At 54.6% G+C, this 12121-nt stretch overlaps 1 protein-coding gene across 3 annotated transcripts; it reads right to left on the bottom strand.

Annotated features, from left to right (window-relative positions):
• Nucleotides 1–3554: 3554 nt before the first annotated feature.
• On the bottom strand, nt 3555–11084 carry Cacng6 (calcium voltage-gated channel auxiliary subunit gamma 6). 3 transcript variants are annotated; one of them, XM_048369536.1, is made up of 5 exons: nt 10992–11084; nt 9889–10278; nt 6564–6638; nt 4930–5067; nt 3555–3970 (listed from the first exon to the last, which is right to left on the bottom strand). In XM_048369536.1, exons 2-5 carry the CDS (start codon nt 10217–10219, stop codon nt 3732–3734), a joined length of 783 nt encoding a protein of 260 aa, XP_048225493.1. In that variant the 5' UTR covers nt 10220–10278; nt 10992–11084; the 3' UTR covers nt 3555–3731. The 3 variants fall into 3 exon arrangements, with proteins under 3 accessions (XP_048225493.1, XP_048225492.1, XP_048225491.1); XM_048369535.1 differs by having other exon boundaries at nt 9889–10227; nt 10992–11043; XM_048369534.1 differs by having other exon boundaries at nt 9889–10294; nt 10992–11010.
• Nucleotides 11085–12121: the final 1037 nt, after the last annotated feature.

Genomic DNA, 12121 nt, shown 5'->3' with positions numbered 1-12121 from the left:
TCCACAATCGCACCTTCATGCTGGGGAAATGGCAGAACTCGGAGTACCAGCACCAACAGTGCTCCGAGGGGGACGAGGCCCGATTCCCCTGTGGGACCTGTAGCCTGGGGACTCCGGCCACTGTTTCTGTGCCTGTGGGACACAGTGGCCTCTCCAGAATGGTCAGAACGGAGCCAGAATATAGAGCTGGTGGTCACAGGTGTACAGGCACTTCCTGAGGCCTGGGTTTCTGCTTCCAGGATGTGGGCCTGGATGAGGAAGAGGAAATCCAGGAGACAAGACCGTGGAACTGGGAAAGTGGGACAAGGCGCTCCAGGGGCCCTAAGTGGGTCTTGGCATTATGATGGTACCAAGCTCCAGGAGGGAGAAGAAGGATGGCGAGCCCTGTGGTCTCCGGATGTCACAAGAGACCAGAGGATTCACCCCTTCCTGCCCTGCCCCCCAGATCATCGCAACCTCCCTGTGACCTCTGCTTCTCAGATGGCCCTGATGGACTGGGACCCTCCCGCCCCCGCCACACACACACATACCAGAGAGCACAGAGCACCGGGAGTCCCAGCCTCGCATGGTGTCGCAGAGCCTAACTCAGAGCCAGGCTCTCAGGCTCCTCGAACCCGTTCTGCTAAACCCTGCCAGATGAAAAATAAGCAGCCAGGCTGTCTTCCTCACCACCAGCTGCCTCAGAGGAGGGGAAGAGACATGCAGGAGAGGGGAGAGAGAGGGGGAGAGAGAGGAGAGGGAGGATGGGTTCTGGGTGCACATTGCGCCATCTTTTTGTAGGATCATCCCATGAAGACTTCAAGAAGTAGATGGGGCAGAGTCCTTGGCAAGTACTCTGCTCTTCAGGCACCTCACTTGCATGGCAATGATTGGTTTGCTCTACCTGGCCTCAACCCCCTCCTAGCCCACGTTGTGACCTTCTCCTCCCCCCTGCACTGCCGTCCAATCTTCTGACACCTTCTTCCTCTCTTTCCCTCAGAACCAGCCAGTCTGAATTTCCCCAGCAGGGTGCCATAGGTATGTCAGTGAAAAGAAGAAAAGATAAGACTGCAGAGGAGGGGCTGGTGGCACACCCCTGCAATCCCAACTACTCAGGAGACTGAGATCTGAGGATCGAGGTTCAAAGCCAGCCTGATCAGGAAAGCCTGTGAGACTCTTGAAGGAAAGAAGGAAGTGAGGGAGGAAGGGAGAGACAAAGGAATGAAGGAGAAAAGGAAGGAAAAAAGGAAGGAGAGAAGGAAGGAAGGATGGAAGGAAAGAAGGATGGAAGGATGGAAAGAAGGAAGGAGAAAATCATGGGACAGATAAATCTGTAATCAAAGACTTGGCCCTCTCTGTCTATCTCCTCTACAGATTTATGCAATCTGGAAAGTTCTGCCAAGCTAAGCACGTAGGCAGTCTGACACCCCCACCCCACCCCCAGACCTTGTTACTGTGCAGTGGCAGAAGTGTAGAAAGAGGAGAACGGGATTTGCTGGGATCCCATGGAACTCCAGATGGCTGTGTACTTGAGTCTCACAGCCTTGATGGGCATCTAAGCTCCTCCTTCTTCCTTCCTCTTCCTCTTCCTCTCCCTGCACCCATCCACCATACCCTGAATGACCCAGCCAGCAGTTTTCCTCCTTGTCCAGAAAAGACCCCAAAGGGAAAAGCACCCTCCTCACCTCACCCTCCTGGGGTGCAGGGGGTTTGAGGCTGAACGTGAACGAGGTCCACAGCAATGCAGGCCAACTTTGAGACTGTACAGAAACATCTAGCCTTAGGGAGACAGTATAGAAACTACTAGACTTTCCTTCATGCCCATCCTACCCCACGTAGTATGTTCAGACCCAATGTGAAAGAAGCCATTTCATTCCAGGTTCTGGGGTGGAGGTCTCTCTCTCTCTCTCTCTCTCTCTCTCTCTCTCTCTCTCTCTCTCTCTCTCTCTCTCTCTCTCTCTCTCTCTCTCTCTCTCTCTCTCTTTTGGCCAGTCCTGGGACTTGGACTCGGCCTGAGCACTGTCCCTGGCTTAGTTTTGCTCAAGGCTAGCACTCTGCCACTTGAGCCACAGCGCCACTTCTGGCCATTTTCTGTATATGTGGTGCTGGGGAATTGAACCCAGGGCCTCATGTATACAAGCCAAGCACTCTTGCCACTAGGCCATAACCCCAGCCCTCTCTTTCTTTCTTTCTTTCTTTCCTTCTTTCTTTCTTTCTTTCTTTCTTTCTTTCTTTCTTTCTTTCTTTCTTTCTTTCTTTCTTTCTTTCTTTCTTCTGCTCTGTTTTTGGTGGTAGTGTGAACTCTAGCTTGCCAGGCAGGTGAACAAGTGACAGAGCACCTTTGAGCAGAAAAGGCTAAAGGACAGCGCTCAGACCCCAGTTCAAGTCCCAGTCCCAACACAAAATAAATAACCAAACAAACGAAGCACCAAAGGCCTGGGTGGATCTGGCTTACTCTTGAAGGTATGGTTTTTACCCCCTTGCTGTTACTGGTTGGTGATGGAACATTTCTGGGGGTGGGGGAGAAATTGAGACACAGTTTTGCTATGAGCCTCTAACTCACGATCCTCCTGTTTCAGTCTCCTTGAGCACTGGGATTCCAGGTGTGTCCCTCCATGCCTGGCTTATAATTGACGATTACCAGTTTGTCACCAAGATAGAGAACTGGCTAATACCAGGGGCTGTGGTTGTGGAGGGTCTGAAGGAGGGTTTCTGGCTCCTTCTGTCAGCCCCTCCCTGTTATGACCAGGAACTAGGCAAAAGACGAAGACCACACTGGGCAAAACCGTGGTCTAAGAACAAAGTTCACCCCTGCCCTGTCGTAGGAGATATGTCTCTCTGGGATTCCTCAAGCGGGCTAACCCACAAAGTTAACAAGAAAAAAAAAAAAAAGAAAGAAAGAGTTGATGGTCTCTTCTCCCGGCACTTATCTCTGTTTATAATTACACATTCATTAGCTCGATGATGCGATTATTATCTGTTTGCGTCGGCAGATTGTCAGCTCATCAGGGGGCCTTCTGGGCCCTCCACTGTACGCCAGCCCCCAAGTGCCACTTATAAGTAGTAATAACCGCGAAGACAGATGTGGCTGTGCCCGGTGCCAGGCCGCCTTCTCGCAGCTTTGTGGGGATTATTATCGCATTTGCTCCTTGGCGTGCGGTGACCCTGGAAGTCAGTTCAGCGGTCTGCCCACGAGCCACTTAAGGAGGGAGAAATGGAGTCTCTCTGACATCCATGCAGGCCTGTGTCCATCCATGTGACGTCAAGGCTGACGTCACCCATGCTAGCAGATTCCCGGGGGTGGGGAAGGGGAGGGGGGAAGAAAACAGGCTCCAAACCAATATGGTTAAATGGTTACCAAACCCTTACTCTCCAGTCGTATCAAAGAAGTCCAACCTGAGCCTTCCCTCATGTGTCCACGCTCTCCCACAACCCGGCACTGGGCGAGGAAGGTCCTTTGTTGGTATTGGGACCCCTGATCTCAGCCCCGCACTCCCCCTAAACTCCTAATTGGGTACCCACCCACTTCCCTACAAAAGGCCTCTTATAGTCACCCCAAGGGACACACAATCAGCCACCAAGGAAAATTTATTTACAGAGAGAAAGGATGAGGGGCGGAGGGGGCCCAGTTTGTGGAAAGCACCAGGCGCCATGGTGGAACAATTTCTTCAGTAGGTGGGTGGTAGGCTTCCAGGAGGGCACTAGAGAGAGGGACAAGGTTGGCAGGGACCCCGAGTGGATGGCCCCTGCCTCTAGGTGGCTTGATGCCCCCGTTTGAGGCAGGGTGAGCCCCAGGGCCAGGCAGGCAGGGTGAGCAGCAGGAAGCAGCCAGCTCCCATCAGCAGGATGATGCCAGCACCCACACCACAGCCCAGGGACCAGGAGTACTCATAGGCCAGCCGGGGGGCGGGGGGCGGCTCAGGATCCACGCCCTGGAGCAGAGCGTGGACGGAATGCCGGAATACCTCCAGGCTCGAGAACAGCAACAGGCCTGTGGGGGAGAGAAGCAGAGGAGGGCCAGGCCCTCAGCCCTGGGACCCCAGCTGGGCTCTGGGCATCTCTACTAAGGGCCAAGAAACTGCCCACACTTTCCACTCATTCATTCAGCAAACACCATCACGCTCAGATTCAACCAAGTAAGCACTGGAAATAGTGGGAAAATGTGTGAACTCCATCTGGGCTGAACATGTGGTCTTACAAAAAAGCAAGACCCTGTTGGAACACTAGACAGAAGTTAAAAGAGGCTGGGGGTGTGGTTCAAGTGGTGGAGCACCCACCTTGGGAGCATGAGACCCCAAATGTGTGTGTGTGTGTGTGTGTGTGTGTGTGTGTGTGTGTTCATACATGTCAGAGGCTGAGGATGGAGCTCAGTGGTAGAGGAATTGGCTAACTGGGTTCCGTCCCTAGCACAGGAAGGAGGAGGAGGAGGGGAGGGGAAGGAGGAGGAGGAGGGGGAGGAGGAGGAGGAGGAGGAGGAGGAAGAAATATTTAAAATATTCTTTTGAAGTTGGGCGCCAGTGGCTTATGCCTATAATCCTGGCTACTCAAGAGGCTGAAATCTGAGGAACGAGGTTCAAAGCCAGGCTGGACAGGAAAGCCTGTGAGACTCTTACAGGAAGGAAAAATTGGAAGTGGAGCTGTGGCTCACATAACACAGCACTAGCCTTGAATGAAAAAGCTCAGGGACAGTGCCCAGTCCCTGAGTTCAAGCCCCAGGACCAGCATACACACACACACACACACACACACACACACACACACACACACACACACACACACCACAGTGATATAACCCTACTTCCAGCTATTCCCAGCATGCAACAGTGTATGGCAATTCCCATCCCCTAGCATGCAACAGTGTGTGGCAACATTACCTCCCAGCATGCAACGGCATGTGGCCATCCCACCTCCCAGCATGCAAGGGTGAGGGAAGATGTCCTCATGGCTCACCAGAAAGGCCAAAGCAGACAGCCCCAACTCGGAGCAGGAACTCGGCCCCTTTACTGAGAACCATGATGACACAGAGACAGCCCAAGGCCATGGCCACCAGGCTCAGCACTGCTATCACTGCAGCTGCCAGGTTCACCTCTGCAGAGGGGAGGGGAGGAGGGAAGAACAATGAGGACCCCTCTCTCTTTTTCTTTTCTTGCCAGTCCTGAGTTGGACTCAGGGCCTGACCACTGTCCCTGGCTTCTTTTTGCTCAAGGCTAGCACTCTACCTCTTGAGCCACAGCGCCACTTCTGGCTTTTTCTATATATGTGGTGCTGAGGAATCGAAGCCAGGCCTTCATGTATTCGAGGCAAGTACTTTCTGACTAGGCCATATTCCCAGCATCAGGCCCCCTCTCTTTAATAGTGACCCAATCCAGGAGGCTGGGAGACTTGAGACTAGGCTGTTGTATTTATTCATACACCCAGAGGAGCTCACAGAGGGCCAATCTCTGACGCAAAGTCATAGAACAAAGAAAAGGATAGAGCAGAGATCAGAAGGCAGTGGGAATTACCAATTGTTATTCATCATCTGGGCACCATTTGTTTACAGGGGAGGAAACTGAGGCAGCAGAGATGGTGCTCAGGCCCTGAGTTCAAGCCCTAGGGCTAGCAAAAAAAACAAAAACAAACAAACAAACAAACAAAAACCTACATGAAATTGATGATATGAAGCAGGAGCCAATGGCTCACAGTTGTCATCCTAGCTACTCGGGAGGCTGAGATCTGAGGATTGAGGTTCAAAGCCAGCCCAGGCAGGAAAATCCATGAGACTCTTATCGCTGACTAATGACCAAAAAAGCCAGAAGTGGCACTGTGGCTTAAGTCGTAGAGCACTAGCTTTGAGCCAAGGAGCTTAGGGACAGTGCCCAGGCCCAGAGTTCAAGCCCCAGGACTGGCAAAAAGAAGAAGAAAAAGATTATGACTGGATCCTGATTCATCCTGGGGCTCTGGGGTGAAGTGGCGCGTGGAGTAGGAGGAACACAGTCTTCTGAGCTACATGGTCTGCTGGGGGAGCAGCCATTAGGTACATATGGCCTCTTAATTTAAAATTGATTAAAATTCAATAACATCAAAAACCCATTTTCCTATTCCCCCCAGCCCCATTCCGGGGGCTCAGTGGCCATGTGCGGGTAGCGGCTGTTGTGTAGATTTGCACACTGCCTCTGTATGGTCACAGTGTCTCTAGCACCCCACTTTACAGTCGGATGCATTTGGAATGCAATCTTGCCTCTGCCCCTTTCTGGAAACAAAATATCCTTGCAAACATGGCTGAACCTCAGCCTGCCCTTTGTGGTTACCAGGGGATCAGCAACCAGGTGGGAGAGACTTCAGTGACCAGTGCAGAGAGGGAGTGAGGCTCACCCTAAGTCACGGAGGAGCCAGCCAGCAGGCCAGGGCCTGGAGGACTGTCCATCACCATTAACCGTCCCACCACCATGACCCACTGACGGACAGACAGGGCACCCATAGCTTGGAGAAGCTGAGCCCGTTCTAGGGTGAGGTAGAGAAGGGGTGACACTGCCTGTCATTTCCTTAGTGGGGTCCACACATCCCCCCACACCTGGCCCTTGCCACAGGGGGAACGTGCTCACCTTTCTTAGTGGTTCTATGGAAGATGCGTGCGTTCTGCCCTGTGGTGAAGAACTTAAAGTAGGTGCAGTTTGCTTCTGTGGGAGGAGAGAGCAAGAGAGAAATGGGGGAGGGCTGACTTGAGGTCCTGTCAACTCAGAGCTGGATACTTAGCAGAGCCCAGAGGGAGCTGAATGTAGAATGCCATGTCCTTGAGGGAGGAAACCCTCAGATGAACCCTTGCAGCCACACTGGCAACCAGAGCTGAGTCTCTACATCGAGTTCTGAGGTCCACATCTGAGGACCTCGCTGGGTCCCTCCTTTTGTCTGATTTTTTTTTGTTTATTTGTTTGTTTTGCCAGTCCTGGGCCTTGGACTCAGGGCCTGAGCACTGTCCCTGGCTTCTTTTTGCTCAAGGCTAGCACTCTGCCACTTGAGCCACAGCACCACTTCTGGCAGTTTTCTATATATGTGGTGCTGGGGAATCGAACCCAGGGCTTCATGTAGATGAGTCAAGCACTCTTGCCCCTTCTGATTTTTTTTTTTTTTTTGCCAGTCCTGGACCTTGGATGAGGCAAACTCTCTTGCCACTAGGCCATATTCCCAGCCCCTCCTTCTGATTTTTTAAAGTGAGATAATAATCTCTTTCCCAAGCTGGGCCACCCGTGGCTCAGACATGTCATCCTAGCTACTCAGGAGGCTGAGAGCTGAGGATCACAGTTCAAAGCCAGCCCAGGCAGGAAAGGCTGTGAAACTCTTATCTCCAATGAACCACCAGAAAACCGGAAGTGGTGCTGGCTAGCCTTGAGCTGAAGAGCTCAGGGACAGCACCCAGGCCCTGAGTTCAAACCCCTCGATGGACAAAAAATAAAAATAAAAATTTATCTTCCCGATCTCCTTCAGGTAGGGATTATAAATGAATAATCGCTTTATTCAACAAGGGACCCTGCAGTGAGGGGGTGAGGTGGGGGCATGGAGGCCCAGGGACTGGAAGGATCCCCACTCCTACTCTGAGGAGAGGGGCAAAGGTGATCCCATGGAGAGACCGGGCTGTTCATACGACAGGGGGAGTCTGCCCAGCTCACACACACATGCACTGGAGTCTGCACTTCCACTTCAGCAGGAAACCTGTAGTGGGGCCTCCCTGCTGGCCTCAGCCACTTGAGATCAATTAGCTGAGCGGCTCTCACAGGGCTGGGATGAGAGGAACACAGAGCTGAGGGCTGTAAAGGAGTGTCTTTGGAAAGGATTCTGATGAACCTGATAAAGTGTGGCTGTAGTTATGTGTCACGTGGCCATGGTGCAGGACAGGCCAACTTTATGATGGTTTGAGGAAGGAAGGAAAGGGGACAGGGAGGAAGGGAGGGAGGGAGGGAGGGAAGGGCTGGGTGCCAGTGGCTCATCCTAGCTACTGAGGAGGCTGAGATCTGAGGATCATGGTTTGAAGCCAGCCCAAGCAGAAAAAAATCCCTGTAACACTCTGATCTCCAATGAACCACCAGAAAACTGTAAGTGGCGCTGTGGCTTAAAGTGGTAGAGCTCTAGCCTTGAGCAAAAGAGCTCAGGGACAGCGCCCATGCCCCTGAGTTCAAGCCCCATGACAGAGAGAGAGAGAGAGAGAGAGAGAGAGAGAGAGAGAGAGAGAGAGAGAGAGAGAGAGAGAGGCAATAGAGGAAAGGAAGGACTAAGGTAAATTCCTGGGAATTCAACTACTCTGACCTATCCTTATCCTATCCTATGACTTATCCCTACCAATAGGGAAACTGAGGCACAGAAAGAGGAAAAGAGGTGGAAAACCACAAGGGTCAAATAAACATTAGAAGGGAAACAGGCAGCCTGAAGAACGGGAGAAGGAACTTTCCAGAGTGAAGAGGAGCATGCAAGAGGCAGAGATGAGTCCGAGCGAGGTGTGGGGGTGTGGGACAGGTGCTCCCCCTGGCAGCCAGTGGGGGGGTGGACAGGCACAGGCGGGGTGCAGGGGCAGCAGTCCTGAGGAGCTGAAAGAGAAGTCATTTGCTCTGGTGCCCCGGGCCAGGCCTTGAACGCTCAGTGGGAAGGAAGCACAGGGGTGGGGGAGTGGGAAGCTGGGCAGAGGCCATGAACTATCTCATTCAGAAAGGCTGTGCCAAGCAAGGCCTGTCTCGATTCTGAAGTGGGAGCTCCTTCTCTGAGGCTGTGGAGACAGAGATGTCCTGTTGGAAGTGGAATAATGGGGTGATGATCGTGGTGTCCTACCACCTGAGCCATGGCAGCCCTCCACATCTGGTATTTGCCTGGTTCGTTGGAGAGGAGAGTGTCCGTCTCTCAGATTTGTCTGTGCCAGCTCGCTTTGAGTCTCAATCCTTAGATCTCAGCCTCCTGAGTAGCTGGGATTACAGGCGTGAGCTGCAGCACCTGGCTGTGAAGTCCTTTCTGACCATGAGGGATGAGAGGGACCCCCTCTTGTGTAGTGTGGGGGAGGGGGTTTCCTCTGGCACGTGAGGACCTTTGGGATATCTTAGCACTAATGACATGCGACATAGCTTAGTGCTTGGGAGCACAAACACCCAGGATCCAACTCACCAGGGTGCCTGTTCTGTAGGACATGGCTAAGTCATCACAGGGTTGCTTTGACAATGAGTTAGAAGTACTGGCCATAGTGCCAGGCTCTGCCTAAGCATCTCCCGCTTGTATTCCTGGGATGTCCCACTTGGCAAAAGCTTAGGCTCATCCCATTGGAACCCGTGAGGGGTGAAAGACACAGCCCACCCACCCAAGGGGGTCTGGGCAGATGGATATCTCATGTAGACATTGAGTCAGCAGAGGTAGGGCGAGCCCTTGTCCAGTTCCCAGGGGTGTAGACTGTGCCTGGTGGACACGGCGTGCCAGCCAGCCAGAGCCATGGGACAGCCCTGGCACCCTGTGAGGCGGGGAGGGGAGGGGAGGGGAGGGGCGTGGCGTGTTTGCAGAAAGGAGACAGCTGGGAAGGTCCAATGTGAGAGGATAATGAGAAGAACAGGAAAGCATTCCCACCCCCTGGGGGGTACTATGGGCCCTCTCTGGGGAGACAGGCCGGGCTGAGGTCCCAGGTCCTTGGGAGCAAAGACTCTGGGGAAGGGCTGGTGTTGGAGTACAAACCACAGCCACCTTCTGCAAACACAAGTGCCACTTAGGGACACGGGCTGGATGTCTGTCTTTCTGTCTCTTCATCTCTGTCTCTTTCTCCCTTTCTGTCTCTGCCCATCTCTGTCTTCTCTCCCTCTCTCTGTCTGTCTTCCTCTTTCTCTCTTCCCATCTCTCCCTTTCTGTCTTTCCTCTGTCCTCTGTCTCTCTCTCTCTACCTCCCCCCCCCCCCACAAGCAGTCTCACCTCCAGGCAGCTCCGCTGGCCCGCAGGTATCTCTGCCCGGGGGCACATCCGCCTGCCACAGCCTCTTGGTGCACACCTTCCAGAGCCCCAGGTAGGCCGCGTGGCACACGACGCTGCCGTTGGCTTTGTAGGTGTTCAGCTCCACCCAGAATTCGGTGCCCACGGCCAGCACGGCCAGCGTGGCGCCCAGGGCGGCCAGCAGGAGCACCAGCTTGATCTTGCCCTCGAGCTCAGGCGTCAGGCCCAGCTTCTGCTGCTCCTGAGCCCGGCGCCGGCCCGCCGCTGCCCGCCGCCGGTCCTCCTCTTGCAGGAAGAAGTTGGACCACATCATGGTCCTGGCTGTGCAAGGGACCCCGGCCGAGCCAGAGGAGGCAGTGCCAAGGTAGGGTCCTGAGGGGAGGGGGGCCTGGGAGCGAGTAGGGACTCAGTGTGCCCTGGAATTTCCGAACCGCAAATGCAGTAGAGGCCTCTCCAGGATCCTGGGCTGGATGGCTGGGGAGGGCCAGGGGCCCACCAGGGAACCCACAAAACTCTGCACCAGGATGGGGCCCACGGGGAGAGCCAGGCCACGGGGGTGGGAGGGGTGGTTCACTCACTCAGGAGAGGGCCAGGGGGCCAAGGGGACCCTCGCTGGCACCTCAAATTTGGGGCACCTAGGAAAAGGAGCTGAGGTCTTCCGTGTGCTTGAGAAACGTGATCTGAGTTCCTTGGGGCTCAGAGTTGGGGAATGGAAGACTGGGGAGTCTTTGGGTGTACTGAAGGGGAAAAGTGGGGTCCCTAAGGTAAGCTGGAATTCCTTTAGGTCTCAGAGGAACAAGACACCCCTTCCCCCCCACCCCAGAAAAGGAAAACAATGAATTCACAGCAGGTCAATTGGGTCCTGGGTAGAGTTCAGAGGAGAAGGACCAGGCAAGGGGTCCCCCTGGCCATTCAGAGAAGATTCCAGGTCTCTACTCAGAGAAAGGGGGGCTGAGGGTAGAGGGGTACCATGGAGTCCAGGGAGGGGCCTGGGGCTGGGGAAGGGGATCTGGGACCCCTCTGCGCCTCTGAGGAGGGACAAAGAACCCAGGGGTCACTCGGTCCCCCCTCTCCCTGGAACCTACCCACCCGAGTGGGGTGGGGCCCCCCTCGTGCTCCTGCCTCGATCCGATCCGGCTCCTCCACCACCTCGGGGACCCTCCGGCTCCACCCGCTGCGTGCGACTCAGACTCTGCCCCCTCCCCCTGGGCCTCCCTCTGGCTATTTTGGGCTCCACCGTAAATAACACCGCACCTGTTGCCTGTTGCCATAGGGACCCGGGTATTTTAAGGGGAGGGGGGCAGGGAGGAGGAGCTGGGGGCTGGGCCTGGAGGGGGGGTATGGGAGAGATGTGTTTCCACCACAGGGTGTATGTGGGTGGGGGGAACCTCCAAACTTCCCATCTCCTCGTGGACTGAGGGCTGGACAGAGACCAACTCCCTTGGAAGCTGGGAGCTGAGCTAAGGAGCTGGGTTACCAGGTCAGATGGAACCAACTGGGGGGCCTGATGGAGGAGGCTGGGCCTGGATCTCTAGGTCTGAGGGAGGAGGCTGGGGCCTGGACCCCTGGGTCCCCCTGGCGCATAGAGGAGGAAGGCAGTGGGCTAGAACACTATGCCTTCAAGGATTGATGGCTTCATCTGGTGTCAGGCCCTCAGTTCCCCAGGAGGTAGAAAAGGCGGGGTGGGGTGGGGTGCGTGAACCAAAGCAGCCATCCTCATCATCAGCTTTATTAGACGGGGCACCCAGGGGACCTTCCATACATTTCAACTCCCCAGGGGCAGGGAGAGCAGTCTGATGTGGCCACAGGGCCTGTTCCTCAACTCCTGCCCCAAGCCCTTCTGCCCGGGTGGGGCTCACCTCCCACCAATGCCTCCACCCATGGATGGCTGGTCCAGGGGACCTAGTGTCCACCGGGGAATTCCCCCTCTGCCCACCTCTGTTCTAGAATCGTCCATGGCACACATTGCCCTGGGTGGTGATTATCAGCATGTCTGGCTTTTCCAGCAGACTGGGGCAAGAACCAGGGCTGGAGGAACCTGCCCATCTACCCCACCAGTGCAGGGTCACCCTACCAGGTCACGCACAAAGGCAGCCTTGGAGGATGTACATTCGCTGACAGGAGTGAACAAGTGAATCCATGAATGAATGGATGAGCAAATGAGAGACAAGATGAGATGATACGAGATGATACTTGTTTGGTCCAGTTGTTTGTT

The sequence above is a fragment of the Perognathus longimembris genome, chromosome 20 (assembly GCF_023159225.1).
Source record: "Perognathus longimembris pacificus isolate PPM17 chromosome 20, ASM2315922v1, whole genome shotgun sequence".
NCBI classification, from domain to species: domain Eukaryota; kingdom Metazoa; phylum Chordata; class Mammalia; order Rodentia; family Heteromyidae; genus Perognathus; species Perognathus longimembris.
The sequence above is the reverse complement of the archived record's forward strand: the minus strand, read 5'-3'. Positions and strand labels throughout refer to the sequence as shown.